General features: G+C 40.1%; 1 protein-coding gene across 5 annotated transcripts in view; it reads right to left on the bottom strand.

Annotated features, from left to right (window-relative positions):
* The window catches only part of ENPP2 (ectonucleotide pyrophosphatase/phosphodiesterase 2), a 102,577-nt gene that overhangs the window by 59,682 nt on the left and 21,491 nt on the right, over positions 1–21,404 (bottom strand). For 2 of the 5 annotated variants that reach the window (XM_004679619.2, XM_004679620.2), the window contains exons 1-3: positions 11,742–11,864; positions 11,444–11,546; positions 2,069–2,224 (exon numbers count right to left, since the gene is read on the bottom strand). In XM_004679619.2, the coding sequence (XP_004679676.1) occupies positions 2,069–2,224; positions 11,444–11,546; positions 11,742–11,774 (292 nt within the window). In that variant the 5' untranslated portion in view covers positions 11,775–11,864. Of the gene's footprint in view, positions 1–2,068; positions 2,225–11,443; positions 11,547–11,741; positions 11,865–21,404 lie in introns of those variants that run through there. The other 3 variants (XM_012723076.1, XM_012723077.1, XM_012723075.1) reach the window with 2 other exon arrangements.

The raw sequence follows: 21,404 nt of genomic DNA, 5'->3' as shown, positions 1-21,404 counted from the left end.
AGAATGGCTCCTGGCATGTGCTAAGTATTCCATGAGTACTTGTTAAATCTGATTGGATATTACCATTAAAATAAAATGACTTTGAATTCAGGATTGGCTTTATTGAGAAACATCATTTTAATTCACTTATTCAGTGTAATATCCAATGGTGAAAAAGAAGGAATTATCAGCCTTTCAGAGTATAAATTTGTAACATGTTTCTATTTTTTTTAATGTACATATACTGTGATCCTGATATCTTCCTCTTAGAAATTTATATTAAGGAAAGAAACAAAATTATGACTATGCATGAATAGTATTCGTTGGTACACTATTTGTAATAACAAAAATTGGAGGAAATATAAATGTCAACTACTCAATGAATTAGTTTGTACCTGTTAAATGAAATAATACACAGGCATTCAAAAGGATGAGGTGCATAAAAGTATGTAAATGCAGATATACAGAGGCAACTGTATACACACTTGTATAAATATACATAAGAGGTATAGTAAACATACACAAAATAGAGGAAGTGATCAGAGTTCACACTGAAACATCGATTGTGCTTATCTCTAGTGAGTGTGGGTGTCAGTACCATAGACTCTCACAGACTTGTTTTCATGTTCAGCCCTTTATTACTTGATATTTGCTTCTTCCACACTTGGTGTACATTACCTTTGTACACAGTGACCTAAACTTCTTTTAAAATACTATCATATTTATTTGTTAAATCTGAAAAGAAAGGCATGAGCTACGCTCAGGGAGAATGAAGCAAGAGTCACAAGTCACTGACCATTGCAAGGAGCTCAAAGCCCAGGAATCCAGAGGGCTGAGATGACACACCTGGGACAAGATAGTCAAGGTAGAAAGGATACGCACAACATCAGTTGGTTGCTCATCACCAAGTAAACACAGACTGTTGCTTTGAAATAATGTTTTAGAACCCAAGAAGTCTTCTGGAACATCTGTTCCGTCTATATATTCACTTTACAAGTCTTTCAGCATTTAAGTCCTCAGACCCATTACTAAGGAACCTGGGAGATGTTCCAAAGGAAAGTAACAACATCAACAAAAGGCCAGATGTTTGGAAAACTGCAAAAACAACTTAAGAAAACTCTTCTTATTTGGCAGGGGGTGAACAGGGGACAAACCCCTCAGAACTAATAAGGGAGCTGATGTCAGCTTCCATCTAAATCAGGATAATTTCTTTAGTGAAGGAGAAATGTCTCTGTTTTTAATGATGTCATTAGAAAGATTAGACTAATGACAATAATAATATGAGTTAGATTTCTGAAAGTATCCCCTTACCATGAAAGTCCAAAACAGCATGTCAAGAGAATTGTGGAATATCCATGTCTAGTGTTCTTAAGAATGGGGGTGCTTAGCACCTTTCTCCAAATTGGAGAATGTTGCCCAGCGGCAGAGCAGAGAGACTCTGCACTTAAACTTATCTGCAGTGGTGAGCACTAGAAGCAGAACAGGTGGGAGGAAAATGTCCCCATGGTGCTTCTCCACCATACACATTCATCCAAAAGCCAATCTATTCTATAGACCGGTCCAGGGTAGAAGAAAGGCCAGTGTAAAGAAAAGCCAAGAAGACCGCAGAGGGACAGTTTCGAGTCACCAGAACATGTGACCCAAAATTGAGTTCCATAACAAACTCCCCCTTGTATTGAGAACTGGCAGTGTCACTGGGGCAGGCTATCACTCTAGAGTAAGAAGAAATAAAACAAAAGCCAGAAACTGGGCAGCAAACAAAATAAAACAAAAAGCCCATGAACCCCCAGCAGTGTAAAGACAAAAATTATAAAGATGAGAAACCCTCTCCATGCATCCTTCCCAAACTGACACATGACAGCCACTGCAGAAAATCTAATCCTTGTTTGCAAACAGAGGGTTTGTCAAACAGAAAATTCTCATTATGCAATCAATAATCATTCAGGAAAAACAACTAAGACCCACAATTTGTTTCGGACAAAGAAAGGTGGCAGTGCCAGGCGGCAGGTCAGCCAGGAGGGGACGGAGTGGTGTGGGGGTGTCTTTTGGTCATCTCCCCAAGGCGAGGGAGGACTCAGTAGTTACCCACCTGTCTTCAAACAAAGCTCATCGAAGTCATGGCAGCAACTGCTGTAGCTCTTACACAGGTTATCACACCGACAGTCAGGTGGTCCCAGCTCTTGAAGTTCAAAGCATCTGCCTTTGCAGGATTCAGAGGTGTTGATCCAGGGTGAGTCCGATAACACTGCAGGACACAAAAGGCAAAGATATTGGGGTTGGGTGTGGGATGTGCTACCATGGAGGCTGCCGTGCTGACCGCTTGGTGGATCTATCACATGGTAGCCAGGTACCCTGGGTAGCCCAAGGCACTTTCTTGTACCACAGTCTCTTCATCTATAAAGTAGAAAAATTATTTAAAGTAACTGGAGTTTGTAGTAAGAAGGAAATGGAGCGAAGCATGCAAAACACTTCCCGGAGCTCCAGGCGGATCAAGTGTAACAAATGTGAGTTATTGGTTGGATCACTGTTGACAATTATTATGACTGTAAATCTGTGATGGTTACTGTCCATGCTAGTGATGCCAACAGAAAACAGAACTTTGGTCTATACCCTTGGAAACAAGATTTCATTTCTCTACTTAAAAATCCATAGCTATTTTCCTAAGGAAAGGAGAGTCCTAGTGTTCTAAGAATAGTCTCAACACATGGAATAGGAATAAAGGATATTAAGATCTCTTCCAGTCATAAAATCTCCATGATAGCATCTAACAGATAAACTGTCTATGTATAATTTTAACAGGCTATGTATGGAACCTATGTGAAGATCACAAGAAAACTCTACAAGAGAACATTTTTAAAAGATCGAATTAAGGCCCTCCCTGGTGGCGCAGCGGGTTAAAGCACTGCACTAAGAAGCTGAAACCACTTCCGCATGAGTTTGATTCCCGCTTGCCCCAGAGGTGACCACATGGCGCAGCAGACCTCTCCTGACCCGCCCGCTGCTCCCCTCAGCAGTGTACTTCATCGATCTGCCTGTTCTGCTCCCCGCTCTGTCTCTGGTGAAGTCTTTCGTCACCCCTGAGTCTCTGGCCTGTACCCCAGTTCTGTATGCACAAATAAATAAATCTTTAAAAAAAAAAAAAGATCGAATAGAAAGTCAGACCATCTTGCAGGTAAAAATATCAATATTATAAATTAACAGTTCTTCTGAGATATGCATAAAGGTTCAATGCAATCTGCAATAAAAACATGGAGAGGACTTCTTGAAACCTGAGTGAATATCAAGTTTATCAAAAAAAAAAATATATATATATATAACAAAAAAATTGAAAAAGGAAGAGCAATCTGGTAAGGAACACAGAGTGAAATACATTCTGAAGTCAAATAATTAGGAGTTTAGTGCTAGAAAACAAGTAGATCAGTGTACAAGTAGAGACCAGAGTTAGGGTCAGATATTTATAGTGAAAGTAACATTTAATCAGAGGGCACAAGAAGAACTATTCATCAGTAAGTGTACTGGAATAATAAGCTAACTGGAAAGAATGTGGCTGGAGCCTTAGCCCAGCTTACAAACTCATCACTACCCGATGGAGGGAAAGCCAAGCCAGCATCATGGCCATTGTTCAGGATGCTAATTCTGTAAAATAAAACAAAATTTGGAAGTACCTATCAGTCTATTTTTTTTTTTTAGATTTATTTATGCACACAGAACTGGGGTACAGGTACAGGGGCAGTGAGAGGATTCACCAGAGACAGAGTGGAGAGCAGGACAGACTGACTGACAAAGTACACTGCTGAGGCGAGCAGCAGGCTGGTCAGGAAAGTTCTGCCGCGCCATGTGGATCACCTCCCAGGCAGGGATTGAACTCATGCTGAAGTGGCTTTAGCTTCTTGGTGCTGTGCTTTAACCTGCTGCACAACCAGGGAGGGCCCGTATCTATCAGTATTTGTAAATGCCTATAAATCTTTCATCCTAAAATTCCAATCCTAATCATTTATCTCTCACAAATGTATTTGTAAAAGTTTGCCGAGGCATATGCACAAGAACAATGACTGTTCTGTAGATGGAATATTGTTTATTCCTTCCTCAGAATGCGTCATATCTGTATGCTAATAAGGAAATACCTACAAAAATATGCCGCTTTTTAAAGAGCAGAGTACTTAACGGTGCTATAGTATTAAATCTTATATATTTTGTATTAAAATAGACAGGGTGGGGGCAAGAAGAGTAGAGATAGATATTAAAATTAAAACAGAGCCAGACCTAGAGATGAGAGCGAGAGAGGGCTGAGGCAGAGGGAGTGAGAAACGTGCAGAGGGAGTGAGAAACGTGCAGACGTGCAGATGTACATAACTTTGTAAAAGCACAGCTGAGCCACTGCCTTTTATTTTCCCTATAAGAAGCTCTTCACACGGGTTACACTTGGGAGAAATGATGGGAAAAAGAGAAGCAAAGAAACTTTGTACCATTTTATAGTTTGAAACTTCCAACATTATACCAATATCTACTAATGTTTAGATATGCCTGTGAATATATGACTATGGTTATAAAATATTCATTATGTAATGCACTCTATATAAATGTCCTAACCAATGCCATGTTATGACATGTTATTTGTAATCTTGTTTCCTTACTGACGTGTTTATACATTTTCCATTTTTTGTCATTAGTATCTGTTACTCTTCATATCAATAAAGCACAAGAAGCAACAGAAGAACAGATGTGAAATGCCATTTTTAGGTTCACTGAGGCCATTTACCTGGACATCTTGTTCATTTCTCTACCCTTTGTCCCCTTGAAAGTCAGAATCACCCAGTCCGAGTGCTTATGGCTTCAGATCAGTTCAACTAAAGCAAACAGATTCACTCAACCATGAGATGTGAAACGCTTTTGCATGGCTGATTCTGGGATGTTGAAATACATAGAAACCACACCAGTTCGCTTCGGAAATGACGTCAGGTCTCCATGCACTGCTTTTCCTCTGGTTCATAAACCGCATTTTTCTATTGACTTTGGCTCATCAACCAACAGGGCACACAGAACCATGAGAGAAGATGGAAGAGGAAATGAGAAGTGAAAAGAGGAAAAATAGAGCAAGTCTGACAGTAAAAATAAAGATAAGGAAAACGCTTAGAATTGAATGAATCCTTTTTTTTTTTTATCAAAGTAGCTTTTAGCACAGAACAGACAAACCACATCAACAATCACCTCACAGAGTCTGAGCAGCTTCATTCGCAGGAGCTGCGTACATGTATATGTTAGCTGTGCTCGCAGCTGAGATAATAAGACAAGATCTAAAACACAGTTTCCTGTTGTGTCTTTGTCCACCAACTCCTCTCCATGGAATCTCACCATGCATCTGACATTCTCCTCTACTCAAGCTGGCTGTTTTCCCCTCATCATAACCTCTTCCTTCTTTCTTTCTTTCCTTTCAAAAGATCTGCATAAATGTTCCTTCCTCCATTTCATCAATGTAACTTTTACTGTTTTATTACAACCTGTATTGTGTTCTCATTGTGTCCTTCATTTGACTTTTGAACAGAATGGAATCTCACTGAATCACTGGCCTCTATCAATTATTTTCTTTCTTGTATTGTTAAGTAAAAGATTACTTCAACAAAATCTTGCACGTAGGTCCCTCCCACAAAAAGAACTGTACTCAGGATTAGGTGATTGAGAGTTTAGAATAAGAGTAAATGGGCCCTTTCTGGGAGCACAAGGGGTTAAGGCACAGCATTATGAAGCTGTCTGCAGCCACTGCAGCATGAGTTCAATCCCTGGTCAGGGAGGTGACCCACATGGCACAGCAGACCTCTCCTTTCTCCCTGCTGCTCCCCTCAGCAGTGTACTTTGTCAATCTGCCTGTTCTACTCCCCACTCTGTCTCTGGTGAATCCTCTCACACCTCTGGCCTATACCGCAGTTCTGTGTGTATAAATAAATAAATCTTTTTTTAAAACAGGCTGCAAAATATATTTTAAGAGACATATGTCTATTTATGATATCTATAACAATACTATGCAATACTATTACTTTTTTTCCCCACAGAAACAAAATCTCATAACTTAAAACAAAGACTGATGGGCCTCCCTGTTGGTGCAGGGATTAAGTCTCAGCCCTATCAAGCTATCACCAGCCAGTGCAACAAGAGTTTGATCCCTAGACAGGGAACTGACCCACTTGGCATGGCAGACCTCTCCTGACCTGCCCACTGTACCCTCAGCATTTTATTTCAGTGGATCTGCCTGTTTGTCTCCCCACTCTGTCTCTGGTGAATCCTCTAACCCTCACACCTCTGGCCTATACACCCCAGTTCTTACATGCATAAATAAGTAAAAATAAATATTTAAAAAGAAAAAAAAACCTGAGTACTTATTTATATCATTTAGATTTATAAAGCTGACAGAAACAAGTGAAACTACGTTTATTTAAATAAAATCTTATTTCTGAAACATACAGAGAGAGAAGTCTGATACCATTTACTTCATGGCACAGGGAGGAAACTACTGATTTAATTAGCCTATTAGAAAAAAACTAATTCATGACAAGAGCTGTGACCTAAATATTGTGCATCCTGGACTGTCATTCATATTTCCCTCCAAATCCCTGCAAAACAGAAATGTTCAGACTTAGATGATGGCCAAAGGGCAGGTAGCATTTATATTTGAAACCAGTTAGCTCCCCCTAAAACAGGAAGGTTCTTTCTTCTAAGTATTTTCTGGTCCTGTGTGCAGGGTTATGAGATCTGACACCCTGTCTGTTCCTCCCATTCGTCTTGGTTCTCAGGCCAAATGTTTCCTGAAAGTGGGAGAAAAGTCTTGAAATGGGCTTCAGACTGTGGTCACGCCACCTCCTTTGCTAAGAGCCTGACAGATGCAACGCTCTTGTGTCTGTCTGTCCTATCAACTACAAGGAGGGGGGCCAGCATGGATGGTCTTCAAGAAGCTGCTCAACTCCAGAATGTGCTATCCTGCGACTCCTTGGAAGTCAGTCTTAGTGGCCAGACTTCCTTCCATGGAAGGGCGGGCCACTTTTGCTTGATGCAGTCCTTTGCCCATTAGTAAGCACACTCACACCTAGGTCTCACTGTCAATATTTTTCCTTCCTCAATGCATCCCTTCCTATAAATGCCCATCACTGTCCTTTCATCATCACAGCTGCTGGACCAGAGGTCATAGATAATTTTTTTTTTACTAAGACAGTATACCTGGGAAATTTGCAAACACCTGTACTTACATTGTGTTTATAAATACAATGTTCTCATACAGAAAAACTTTCTTCAAGAAGACAGATTTCTATTAGATTTAAGTAAAATAAATTAAGAACTTCAATTGTATTTCTAAGCCACTCAAATAACATTTATGCTGGTAATTAGTTACATAAGTCTGAGTGATTTGCTATCAAACAAACATTTTCATTTTAAATCACAGATGTCATTAACTCAAAAAAGCAAAATTTTAGCTACTAATTTTAGCTAAAAGCAAAATTTTAGCTACAAAGTATCATATACTGAGCTTCTTATATTTTCATCAGGCTTAAAGTGGCATTATGTTTTCAATTTTTTGAACGAAAAAGCATTATCCCCTTTTCCTTGATGAAAAATAATGTGCCTAGAGCTAACCTGAGCTGGCAAAGACATAGCTAAAATATTGTAACATCCAAATATAACTAGTGTTTATTTTTTTATTAACAAAAAATTTTTCAGGTTTTGTCCATAGGCTCCAAATTTTAGACATTCTTTTGAAGACATGATTTTGGAAGATACAGATTTCTGTTGACTCAGTAATCTAGACCAAGACTTCTGGTTCTGAAACAAGACAGATGATTCTCCACAGGTTGAAGATAGGTAAAAAAATTTCGACGGCAATGTTCCATTTTTAAAAAAAGAATTGAAAAAAACCTGTGACCTCCTTAGACTCTAACTTAGACCATTTCATTCCATTTACTTAAGCACCCCTGATTTCTATGTGGGTCCTAGAATAAAGTCCCCTGACATTATATTCCTTGGGGAGAGTGTCCTCACAGGCAATGGCCATGTACCTGTCATTTTTATATTCCGCCATTGTACAATCCTGTTTCAATAGCTTTCACTGTAGAAAGAGAGTCCCAAAGTGATTGCATAAACGTCAACCTTCTGGTTCCTGTTAGCATTTCCTGTCCTCTCTATAGTTCACAAAGGAAAGCTTTCCTCATAAAGTTGTTAGAGACGCTCTTCCTTTCATGTTTACTCATGAATTTCACTCACATTCACATGCTTTTAAATCTTCCTTTAAGCCCTTCAGGAGGACAATGAATTAGACTGAGGTTTCAAATATCTATTAATCAGATATTCACAAGCTTCCTTTTCAATATTCAATTGTCCATATTTCAGAATATACCCCATTTCTAAATCACAAGCTTTGGTAAAATGACTTCACCATGACACCACAAACATACATATGCACATGTACGTAAGAATATATACCTACACATACACAAATTCTCTTGCAGTCTTAGAAGCTAGTCAAGGGGGCACAAAAATGTCAAACTCAAATGCATCTGTTTACATGTTCATTAAAAATGTATTCCAGGGCTCACCCTCGTGGTGCAACAAGTTAAAGCACCACATTATGAAGCTCGCCTAAGGCACTGCAGCACAAGTTCGATCCCCAGCCAGGGAACTAACTGATCCACATGGCGCAGCAGACCTCTCCTGACACGCCCGCTGCTCCCCTCCACAAAGTACTTTTGTCAGTCTGCCTATTCAGCTCCCCACTCTGTCTCTGGTGAATCCACTCACCACCCTTGCACTTCTGGCCTGTACCCCAGTTCTGTAAGCATAAATAAATCTTTTTAAAAAAAAAAAAACTATCCCAGTTATCTCTTTTACCTCAGCACCCAGATAAATGAGCTGATAATTATATCTCTGTTTATTCTATATCTTCAAAAAATCTATAGATCTTTAAGGAGAAATCCTGCTCCACCATTACTTGCAATCAGTCACTAGCTCCTAATGCTAAACCCAGCAAACACATATGCTAGTTAATTAATCATAGCAATTTGTTTGCTCTGCCACAGTCTTGAAACCAATGTGCAGAATGTTTTGAGCTACTGTTGAGGAACTGAGAGGAACCTTGTTTATTAACAAGAAATGATCTGCTTTAGGGTGGGAGATGTCACTCTGGGCAGTCTGAAGCTGGTCATGTAGGAATGCCATTTGTGTTTCTTTTATTTGGTGGTGTATTCTTGTTGATCCACAGGCATGGCTGCCTTTCCTCTTACTGTCTTGTCATCCAGTGTTTTCTGATATGAAAGCCTTGCTGAGTGTCATAGTAAGCAGCCATGTACATCATCTAAGGGAAGCCCTGTCTGAGCACATGTGGTATTTCAAAAGACAAAAATGCTTAAACTATCTGCCCTGTGCTTTTACTCAGTTTCCAAAGTACATCTCTGCTCGTCACTCAGGAATAATCAACCACAGTGTGAGCCAGCAGGAGAGCTTATCAATTGCAAAATTAAGAGGAAGAAGTATTCAGGTATCCCAAAGTGCTGAAACTCAATTCTTAAATGGAACTGTTTCCCAACACTAAGCTTCTCAGTAAAATTTTTACTGGTAAGTTATTTTAAAAGACATTACAAAGGCCTAAAATAACTAATTAAATCCATCAAGAAGCAAATTTTTTTAGTATATTTTAAATCCCTTAGATTTATAGAATATCAGAGATTACATGATTTTTCTAAAAAGCTGTAAGTTAGTATTGATAGTTATTTTCTGTGATATAGAGAATAATGCATTATACAGAAAATATATTCAAGGCTTTGAGCTACACCTTTTAAATTTTCCAGTAGAAGTACACACATTCAAACAGCAATAAACCAAAATAAGTAGAATCATGAGTTGTTTTGTTTCATCTACAAAGAAAATTAGAAGTAATCTGTCTGCTCCTCTTCACACAGCAAGGAAACAGCCCTCATAAGTGACTTGGCCAAGGCCCCCTCAGCAAGTTCCCGGGTCCATGGAGCCAGCTAAGGGCTGGTGTGATTATATCCCCAAAATGTCAACTTGGGGAAAATGAGTGACTTGAGTGATTTTATGTAACATTAAGGAAATAGCTTGTAATAACTTAACCAATACAGTAGGACAAGAAAAGAGCAAGATCCTTTCAGGGTGCCCTGGAAAGCACTAACATCAGCTTCCCAACTGCACGGCAGCTGTGAGGCCAGACCCGGAGCTCCTCGACACCCCGCCAGCGCCAGCCTGCACACACACAGCCACTGGGCCTTCATTCAGTAAAACGTCTGTGACAAGAAGCTCTTTGAAGAGAGCACTTGTTACCAACCGGAGCACCCGCCAGTGACTCCCGGCTTTTACCTCCTTAACTGAAGGTGAGCAGTGTCATCATTTTGCTTTTGAGGAGTGCCATGTTTATGTTTTTGTCATTTTTCACTCCCACACACCCCTCTTCCACTCACTAAACTACTTCTCCTATTCCTCTTTCAACCTTCAGATGTGACTCAGAAGGAACACGCTGCAGGAGGGAGTCCCTCGATGAATGGATCATAACGAGGCTAAGAAAAGCTCCAGTTGGCAAACAGACAGGTGGTCGGCTTTTATAATAGGTCAAGAAACACAGAGACACTCAAGATTTATAGGAAGGCAGATAAACAGGCTGAGATGTCATGGAAAGTCAAAAAAAAAAAATATTGCCCCCTAGAGTGCTCATTACTTAATAAGTAATTTTTATTTATAAAACCATCAGCAGCTCCAGTTTCCAGGAAATTAACCAACTCATTACTTAAGACCTGGTCAGTTAAGCCCCCTCGGTCTACACAAGGAGCTCCTTTATAAGAATTCCCACACTGCTTAGGGTGCAGTGTATTGTAAAAGGAAACTCTTTCATTCTGGTTCTTTTAGTTAAGTCAAGGTACAGCATTAAAACTTACCTTTCCTTATGCCAAAAAAAAAAAAAGTGCAAGTTAATTTGGTAAGTTCTTTCAAACCTCCTCTCTCTCTCTCTTTGCTGTTGTCCCTATTTTAAGTAAACCTAAAACTGATAGTCCTAAATTTTTGAAGTTTTACAAGGAGAATCACTGTCTTTTTTTTTTTTTAACTTCCATTCCTCTTTTTTCCTAGCTCAAGATCCAAATAATCCCAGTCATACCTGATGACAATGAACCCACTATAGTTTTTAAAAGTAAACCAGCACCTGTCCTGGCTATTTTAGCCCTGAACATTAACAAGAATTTTTATTTTACCTTAACATTGACAAATTTCAAAGGACTGAGATTTAAAGAGTTTGTGATCATACCGCATAAATGTTTCCAATTAAAATCACCTGGATTATACATAGAGCTAATTTTATGGCAGAAAAAATAGGATTAAATTCGTTCAACAGCAAGATTATCCTAAAGATGAATTTTTTAATGTATTTACACTGATGACCTGTTTTGAAAGGAATGAAAATGCAAGTAGTTGCTACACTTACCTGTAGGAGGACCTTCCTGCCATCCTTCTGTTCTCTTCACTCGATTAGCTGTGAATCCTAAACAGATATTAATTCCGATGGCAAAAGTGATCAGGGATATTACCTACGGGGATGAAGAGATCAAACTGTCAAACACAGCTAGATGAGAAGAAACCACCTTATCTGGGGGAATTCGAATGACTTTAACAAGACTGCCCAACCTGACAGCTTCCCAGAGGCAACATAACCTACTGTCTGTATTTTCAAACAAAAAGGAGGAGACAGGCTATGTGGGCTGTCATCCCCTCTGGCCCCCTACCTGACTCTGCTGGAGGGAACTTCTCCCTGCCATGGCAGAGGGGTCTTGGAACGTCTTTTGCAGCCTGTTCTCTTTTGCCTTCACTCAATGCACTGCTTTTGGGGACTCAGGGTTCAGTCTATTAACTACAAGCAATCCCACCTGGGAGGTTGACAGGCTTCTCCCATTCGTCCAAAGCTTGATTTCATCACAGTCTGTCGGCAAATCACAGCTCTGAGGCCAACAGGCTGGAAACATCCTCCTCCTTTTCTCCACCCCCTCACGGGTCCCTCCCCTAACACAGACCTTTCATGTGGTTACCTCTGGTAACTTGAGGGTTTCTTATGTTGCTGTGGCCAATAACAGTGCATGTTCATTTTCCTCCGTCACACACACACACACACAAAAAAATCAGTTTTATAAAAAGAAACCAAATGTATTTTGTCCGATAAAATTGAAACAGAACTATAAAAGGGATCCCCCCAGCTTTAAGCATTTAAGGTTTACAATGTAGTTATTCAGTAGAGTCAACCTCACGACTTTACTTTTTAAAAAACAAGCAAAGTTTTATAATTTCTAAGCCTAAGAGCTTTCTCTTTCTTTCCCATTTATTTATTTTGCTGGCAGTTTAAACTATCCTGTCTCTATTGCCACATTCTCAGCAACTCCCTGCACTGAAAATATTTCTCACGATGAAATCTCCCAAGATTGTAACACAAAAGATACCATTATTTTCCCTTATGTTGTCAGAGTTTAGAGAAGTAACTTGTATCAAAACACAGGGAATGCCGGGAGAAGCAACATAAGCCCTCTGCTCTATGAAAATTGACAAAATAACTTGTCTCTGCCTCTTTCCACTCCCTACCCCCACCCACACCAAAAAAAAACCTGTATATGTGTGTATTTGGGGAGGGGAAAACTTTATGAGCGATTGTTTTGAGGCAGGAAATTTCATTGCAGCCAGAATTTAATTTCAAAGAATTGTTTCCCAAGTTCTTTCCCAGTTAGAGTATCATCTATGCACCCAACACAGCACCCTTTGCGGCTCTCCAGAGCGTGAGTAGTTTCTTTACTAAATAATGTGGCAGCCAGGATACTTCTAAAAGAAGAAATCAAAGCTTCTAAATCTGAAAGTGATTTAAATATTATATGCCTTTAGGCCGGTCTTTGGCTTTTCTCTCTCTGGTTCTGATGAGCATCGTTCTTTGCACAGCCCGTGTGTGTGTGCACGCGCGCATAAATACAGGATCCACCACGCAACAGATCACTGCCAGAGCTACAATTTTGCACAAATAAAACATGATAGCAGAAAACCAAGAGCTTGTTTACAGTGGATGATACAGTAGGACTGGCTCTCATTATATAGTCTAGAAGTTTAGTAACAGCTAATTGAGAAAAAGAAAATTCACTGCCAAACTTTTAAGTTGCCTTTCTAAAACCTTTTTAGTTTTGCACTCTTGCAGAGATGGCAGGCTGAGGAGTTTTGCCATGTGAGTCTCTTGCTTTCGTCTGTGTGACATACTGAAATGATTTGGACTTGGGTCTTTAACAAGGCTTGTGAAAGATGTTAACCCCACGTAAGATTTCTCTACTGTTTATGTTAAGTTTCGAGATGCAGTCTTGCTTTTCAGAGAGGAAAGTATCAAGACAATCCTGGGCTTTCATTGTATGCTCCGGGGTCCCATATGGCCTAAAAAAAAAAACCAGCCTTCCCAGCTCTCCAACCTCCTGGCCCTTCTGGAGTCCAACAGCTTTGGATTCTGTCTGACATTTGATTGTAGAAACCCTGCTTGAGGACAGTGAAGGCTCTCCTTGAGGAAAAAATTAGACTCAGAAGCTGAACATCATCCATTAAATTTCTTGACATGCAGAGTAGCTGTGTAGGAGGAAAAACCTTAAGTGCAAGAGCCGAGTTGATCCATAATTGGCTTCTGCACAGCACTTGTTACCAATTATCTGAAAGGACTGAGCTCGGCTGTGATTTCAGGTAACCATTCAGCCAAAGAACTTTATCTCCTACCCTGTCATCATGCATGCGGAATTCATTAACATGCATCCACACAAATGCACGTGTGTGTGTATGCACACATGCACATACCACGTAACACAGCTCAACAGAATTTACCACAAGATATCATTATAAACTAACCAGGATGACGCGAAGTCCCTCCCACAGGCATCAAATCAACTACCAAATACAATTACCTCTCATTATCTAAAACTGAGAACATCAAAAAACTTAATGCTTAATATCCATCTAGAAATTCAACTAAAATAACAGTAATATCGTCCAAAAACTCCTATAACAATCTAAGAAAAGTCACCTGCTATAGTGTTTCAAATTTTGGTATAAGATTACACAGGCTTGGACCAGTACATAGAAAGTGTGTGAGAAAGGATGAAATGTACTTCCAGCATGGTTTATTAATCCAGCCATGTTCCAGAGAACACTGCCCCCTGGCAGGAGAAAACCCAAAACTATAAACAACCCTTTCAACGGTTTCAGGCCCTAGAAATCATTCCCTGGTTCTCAAGCTTTCTTGGGTATGTGAGATTTCCTTAAATCATTAATGTTCATGAATGACTCTCCAGGATTCTAGACCCTCAAGGTCTAGAGGATGGGGAGAAGAACTAACTAGCACAATAGACTTCCAATACAAGTAACATAAAGACTACAGAGCATTAGAATAACCCTGAGTAATTTAATTATACCCTGCTTATAGAATTGCTTGGCCTAATTCATAATGTAATTTTAAGATATTATTAATAGCTCCAAGAGTTAATTGGGCATTAAAATTTAGATCTTTTAATGACAAACCATGGCTGATCTCCCTGGGAATCATCTCCAAACTGGAAGCAGCAGGGCAGAATTTATTTACTTTGCTGGTGGTACAAAGCAGCAGTGTGTATATTGCTTAATTGCAATACAGTAGTTGCATTTATACAAACACACAGTCTATCTTTTCATGAAATGGTTCTGTGAATCCTTGTTCCCAACCCCCGATTAAGGCAAAGGGTTGAGGTTGACAGTGAGATTTGAAAGATATGCAATTGATGGTTCTCATTCTTGCCCCCTGCAGTCATTAAGCGACTGATTCGAACTTTATATCGAGTTTCTCATTCTGCAGAATTAGTTGTAAAAAGATGCCTGGACTTTACTTAACGCTATTTCCAGAAGATTTCTGACACTATGATGTTAGCTAATTATTGCCTGCTCCTTCCTCCCCATGTGATTTTCAGTACATTAACTACAACAATACACGATGAAAATAAGCACCCACGTGTATGTTTCCTATTCTATTTTAAACCTTTTTGAGCTAAATCTTGTTTTTCAATTCTCCTGTGGTTGGGGGCTATTAGAAAATTTAATGTAGACTGGACAACAGTATTTGCAAAAGGAATTTACCCATCTAAATTGAGCAAGACATGGTGATAGTTAATAGAAGAACAAGCTGGCTCAATTGCTCCCACAGATGTGTATAAAGTAGACAGTACTTAAGATTCTAAACCACAGAAGCAAAGTTTTATGGGTAATCTATGGTCCCAGGGGTATTCTCATGGAGAAATAGTGTAGGCCTATTCCAATGCAAACAGGACTTACGTTATTAGCTATCACGCAATTGAAATCTGAAATCAACTCTGTCACATCTTTCAGTGACTTCAACTTTTATCATAAATTTCAATGCAATTTATTCCCAGTGGAATGTAAGCATAAACCCCCTACATCCGAACATTCTCTGTCTTCTATAAATATTCATTGCACGAATATTTATCAGTTCCTGCTGTGTACCAAGTGTTCTTCTGGGTACTTGTACTATAAAGAGCTGAACCAAACATAGTCCCTGGCTCCTTATTAATCAAACAGACACAGAAATAATGTAAAATCTCAGCTGGTGGTGAATGTAGAAGTAAAGAGGAAAATGATGCTATGAGAACAGGTAATTCAGGCTTGATCTAGTTAAGAGGGTCCTGGAAGATTTTGTGGTATGTCAACAGGTCTGTGCTTTGAAGGGTAGATGGGACTAACTAACTAAGAGGAGAAGAAAGAATTCCAGGCAAGAAGACAGATGTACAAAGGTCCTATTTGGGGGGGAGAACAGTGGCACATGTGTGCAAAAAGACAGCCAGACAGGACTAGAGAAGGAAAAGCAAAGGTCAGGATAAGTGAAATGAGACAAGAAAGGCCAGTGGAGGCCAGTTCGTGCAGGGTCATCTCGGTCAAGTCAGGTGGTTTTGTGTTTATCCTACTAGCCATGAAAGGGCTTAAGCAGGTGCAAGTTTAATCAGATTTTGAAGCATTAATTTCAGTACTGCCTGGACATGAACTGGAGGGCATCTAGAATGGATAAAGTAGATCACTTTGGAAACTGTGGCAGAAATCCAAACCAAAAAAATAATGATACATTGCACCAACTAGGTCCAAGCGAAGGCAGAGAGGGAGAAAACTGTTGAGTAGAGAAAAGGATTTGTTAACCAACTGAGAATGGAGATTGAGAAGCAGGGAGTTATATATGATTCTTGAGTGAATGAACACTAAGCAGTTATGAAGACAAAATACATAGTAAAGTCACAGCTTAAATTTTTTTTTAAGATTTATTTATTTATGCTTACAGAACTGGGGACGAGTCAGAGGTACAGGGACGGTGAGAGGATTCAGCAGAGACAGAGTGGGGAGCAGAACAGGAAGATCCACAAAGTACACTGCTGAGGGGAGCAGTGGTGGAGACAGGAGAGGTCTGCCGTGCCATGTGGTCACCTTCGGGACACGGATCGGATCGAACTCGCACTGAAGCAGCTGCGGCCAGCTTGCAGTACTTTGTCCTAACTTGTTGAGCCACCAGCGAGGGCCCTTACTTTCCCTTTTTTAAGGTCCAATATATCATTAATCTAAATTAGTACCTTAGATGACTTTTAAAACCACTGACAAATGGGACCTCCTGCCGACATAAGGAGTTTGAAGCACAGCACTATGAGGCTCTCCCCAGCCACTGCGCAAGAGTTCAATCCCCGACTAGGGAGATGACTCACACGGCGCAGAACACCTCTCCTATTTCACCCGCTGCTCCTCTCAACAGTGTATTTTAGTAGATCCACCTGTTCTGTTCCTCATTCTGTCTCTGGCGAATCCTATCACCCCCAAACCTCTGACCTGTACCCCTGTTCTCGTGTGCATAAATAAATAAATCTTAAAAAACGCTGACAAGACCCTCCCTGGTGGTGCAGCGGGTTAAAGCACAGCACTAAGAAGCTAAAGCAACTTCCGCATGAGTTCGATCCCTGCCTGCCTGGGAGGTGACCACATGGCGTGGCAGACCTCTCCTGATCCACCCGCTGCTCCCCTCAGAAGTGTACTTCATCGATCTGCCTGTTCTGCTCCCCGCTCTGTCTCTGGTGAAGCCTCTCACCGCCCCTGAGCCTCTGGCCTGTACCCCAGTTCTGTATGCACAAATAAACAAATCTTTAAAAAAAAAAAAAAAACGCTGACAAATGTTTTTGAAGCTATTAGCAGCAGCCCCTATTTTAACTAATTCTGGTGTCAACAGATATATACCAAGCACTATGTCATCTTTATAATCCAATTAAAATTTAGGGCCCTTCTAAATGACGCAACAGGTTCAAGCACCACATTATGAAGCTATCCCAAGCCACTGCAGCAGGTTCGATCCCCGCTGCAGAGGAAAAAAGGGAAAGTAAGTATATTCATAACTAAAAATTATATAAAAAAAATTACCCCCAAGAAATAACTCAACTTTGTTCCTATTGTTAGCTTATCATAAAACGCAACGTTCTGTGTAAGTCTATTTCTTTCCAGTAGCTCTGAAACCTGTCTGCTAAGTATCCGGCAAATGGAATAAGGTTATAACAACAGCACAGGTAAGAGCCTCATTACTATTTGATTCTACTTTGCAGTGAGGGCTGTGTAACATCTGAGCACAAACGTGTGGCTAGGTGACTGGAGAAAATTGTTTTACCAAAAGTTTTATCGCTCGGCTCAAGTCTCCTCTTTCACCCCCCACGTCGGCAGTTATTATGAGGAACTGCTGTCAGCCACACTTTCAGATGAAGATATGGAGATTCCAAGAGCATGTGGCATCTCCATCATGGAAAAATAAGTGGCAGAGCCTGACTGTAGGCCACCTACAGAAGCTCAGTGCACTTTCTGAGATACCCTGATGTTTCTATTATTCACATAAGCCCGCAACTCAACTCCAAACACAGTTTCCTGAACAACTTCTCTTTGTTCTACCATAATCTTCTCATCTTTCACTTCTGATCAGACCCCATCTTTATAGATTCTAGTTGTTAATTACAATTGCTATCAGAGCTCAGGGAGTGCTCTTAGTCCCTCAACTAGCTTCGTATGTAAACACTTTCAGATGTATCACTCTATCTTTATTCTTTAGAACACAGCACAAGTTCATCTCATAATGGCTCTTTCTATTTGCACTTTCTCCCTTTGAATCCCATGTCACTGAATTGGCTCCTATACAACCTAAGATTCACTCTTATTTGTTGCCCAGAAAGTTCTGCCGAAACATGCTAAACTGACGACTTTCCTCCCAAATTTAAAACCTTCCAATGACTCCCTATCAAAGCAGTTCTCAATGTGTGATCCCCTCGACATTCTATTACTGAAATCGTTATAACAGCAAATCCTTGTTATAGCTGCAAACCTACTGGATCAGGAGGTATAGAGCCAGGAATCTATGTTTTCACAAACCCACCAAGTAATTCTGATGCAAGTTTGAGAACCATTCAACTTGAGGGTAAAATTCAAACTGCTCAGCAAAGCATGTAAGACTCTAAATCCAAACCTGGACTCCCTGGATTCATGTCCCAATTCCACCATTGTTTAACGAGAGAATTTCCATGACCCCGAGGCAAATTATTTCTCTGACCGTGACTCAGTTTTCTCATCTGTATCCTGCTAATAGGATTATTAAGAGCATTACATAAAATAATCCATATAAATTGCCTAGTACAATGCCTGGCACAGAATAATGCTTAATAAATGGTAAGTTTTCTTAATTAGAGAAATACTTGCTATTCTTTGATTAAGCTTTCTTGCCCTCCCATTACTTAATATATGTTGTTGTTTTGACCTACAATGCCCTTCTCCACCTAATCTCTGGCAAATTCCAACATATTCTTGAGGATTCAGGTAGATGTCACTGTCCTTGCCCTGATTTTGCCCTTCCTATTCAGAGCAATGAATTCTTCTACTGCTTCTGCATTGTCTGCAGACTTTTTAGGTATTTCGACAACTTTTGATCCTCGCATTCCACACAAATTTGCACCTTGCTCAGGATATAACAGGCAGACAATAAATGTTTGCTGAATCTAGTGTTTGGTATCTCAAAGTGAACTTGAATTCTTCTCTCTTATTAACAAGCTATGTCATTTCAAATCAGTTTCTTCATCTGTAAACCTGGGTTACTGGCTACCTCAGTTCTTTATAACACTTTTTAAACATTAAAACATAATTTTAATAGCATTTAATCACAAATGAATTCCAACATCTAAATTTCCTATGACACTTCACAGAAACCTGAAATTCAGGGAGTGCAACAAAAACAATAACGAGGTTAATTCTACAGTTTAATGACTTTTCTACATCTAACCCTTTGCAACGATATTCAGAGTTCTATACCTACAAATATCTGACTCAAAAGCTTACTATTGAACTTTCATTGATGAGTGACAGAAACTGTCACTCCAGCCAAAGTCAGAGTTTGGCTCTCACTCTCACTCCACTCTTCCCTAAAGAAGTTCAAGCTCTTTTCTGTATTCACACTTTTCTTTATGCTTCTTCTCAACCTGGAAGTCTTCTTCTCACTGGGTTCCACCTTCCACCTATGCCTTCCCCAAAGCCCAACACCTCCCCAAATATCTCCCTCATAATCATAACCCCACTGTTCCACCTTCAATTCAACAACCTAGGAGCACTAGAGACATTTATCTCTTGTGGTGTTCTCTGATTTTACTTTAGTGTTTATTTTCTCAATAATGAAAGCATAATTTACCAGAGAATGGGAAAGAGAAGCCACATGGTAGGAGACTAAGGGTCTGGATTCTGTAGCCCAGCCAGCCTGGGTCTGCTACTTCCAAGCATGAGAACTTGCTTAACTTCTCTAAGACTCAAATTGCTTTCAATGAAAATATTGATAGTTCTTTACAAAATGGATATGAAGACTAAATAATATAATGCATGTTAAACAGATAGCTCAGTGCTTGAATCATAGAAAACAGAAATATTTGGCATTATACAGGAAGCTAAGGACAGCGTCATCTCCCATCTCTTAGCAAAATTCTGGGCACATAATAGGTTCTAGGAAAATTACCTTTACTGATCTTTACTGATGGAGAGATGACAGGTAGGTTAAAGTTACAAGTGTCACAATCCTAACCTCAAGAGTAACTGAGCAGCATTTAGCTGGCAAAGGGTAGAGTGACTCCAGAAATGGCTTGACGGTTTCAATCACAGGAATCAAGCTCATCTATGAGGACTGGAAAGTCCCAAGAATTTGTGCCTCAATTTGAGTTCAGGCTTGCTCGTAGAACAATGTAATTTACACTACACGAGCTTGGTGGAGCAGTGGTACTCCGGGGGTGTGGGGGGGCAGGGAGGTGGAAGGGGAAGCAAAATTGATATTTCTGTGATTCCCCTTGCAAATAATAACTAGTGACATTCAACAAAGGAGGGAAAGAAACTTCCTCTGCTTGATAAATGACTTGATGAGCGTCTGCCAGGGTGTATGGAAGTAACTGCATTGGGCCATGAAGTTCTGTTTCGGGGCAATGAAATACCCCTAAGTTACTTTGGGGTGATGTTTGCACATCTCTGTAACTATAGTAAAGCCACTGAATATATTAATAATTGTACAGTTTAAATGGTGGGTTTGATGGCTGATGAATAACATCTCAAAAAAAAAAAAAAAACACTTAAAGAAATGAGAGTAGGTTGTCCTAGCAATAAAGCAAATCCCAGGGCATCTGGGCCCACAGAAAGAGGTTAGTCCTGGCCTTGAACATACATGACTGTACCTTCAAAGCTGTCTTCAGAGTCACTTCAGTTCTCCTCCAAACCTGGCACTTAGCAAGACTGAGGTGTGTGAGTGGCAGTCCAGGTCTGTTTTTTTCCTAGAGATTTTTTTTATTTATTTATGCATACAGAAATGGAGGGGCTGGAGGGGCAGATGTGATGAGAGAATTCATCAGAGACAGAACAGGGAGCAGAACAGGCAGATTGACTGGTACACTGCTGAGGGGAGCAGCAGGCAGGTCAGGAGAGGTCTGCCACGCCATGTCGGCCACCTCCGGGGCAGGGATCAAACTCGCACTGAAGCATCTGTAGCTATGTTTGCAGTGCTGTGTTCTTACCGGCTATGCCACCAGGGAGGGTCTCAAGGTCTGTCTTAACCAACCCCAGTGGGTGATGACACCCTCTACATTCCTAAAAATAAGAGGATTTTTTGGGATTCTTTCAAGCCCTCAGGTCTGCTGCCACACCATTTTCATCAGGCTTCCTGTTACATTACTTTCAAAATAAATTGCCTAAGAAGAGAATCCAGTTGTCCCCGACAGACCACAAAACGCTTGACCCTTAACAATAAAATCTAAACAGTTTGTGAGGCATTTGTGGGAATTGAAGAATAATGTCTTTCATTTAAACAGTATTTCTTT

This window comes from Condylura cristata, unplaced genomic scaffold (genome assembly GCF_000260355.1).
Source record: "Condylura cristata isolate star-nosed mole 26May11 unplaced genomic scaffold, ConCri1.0 scaffold00009, whole genome shotgun sequence".
Taxonomy (NCBI): domain Eukaryota; kingdom Metazoa; phylum Chordata; class Mammalia; order Eulipotyphla; family Talpidae; genus Condylura; species Condylura cristata.
Note: the sequence above shows the minus strand (reverse complement) of the source record. Positions and strands in the feature narration are given on the sequence as shown.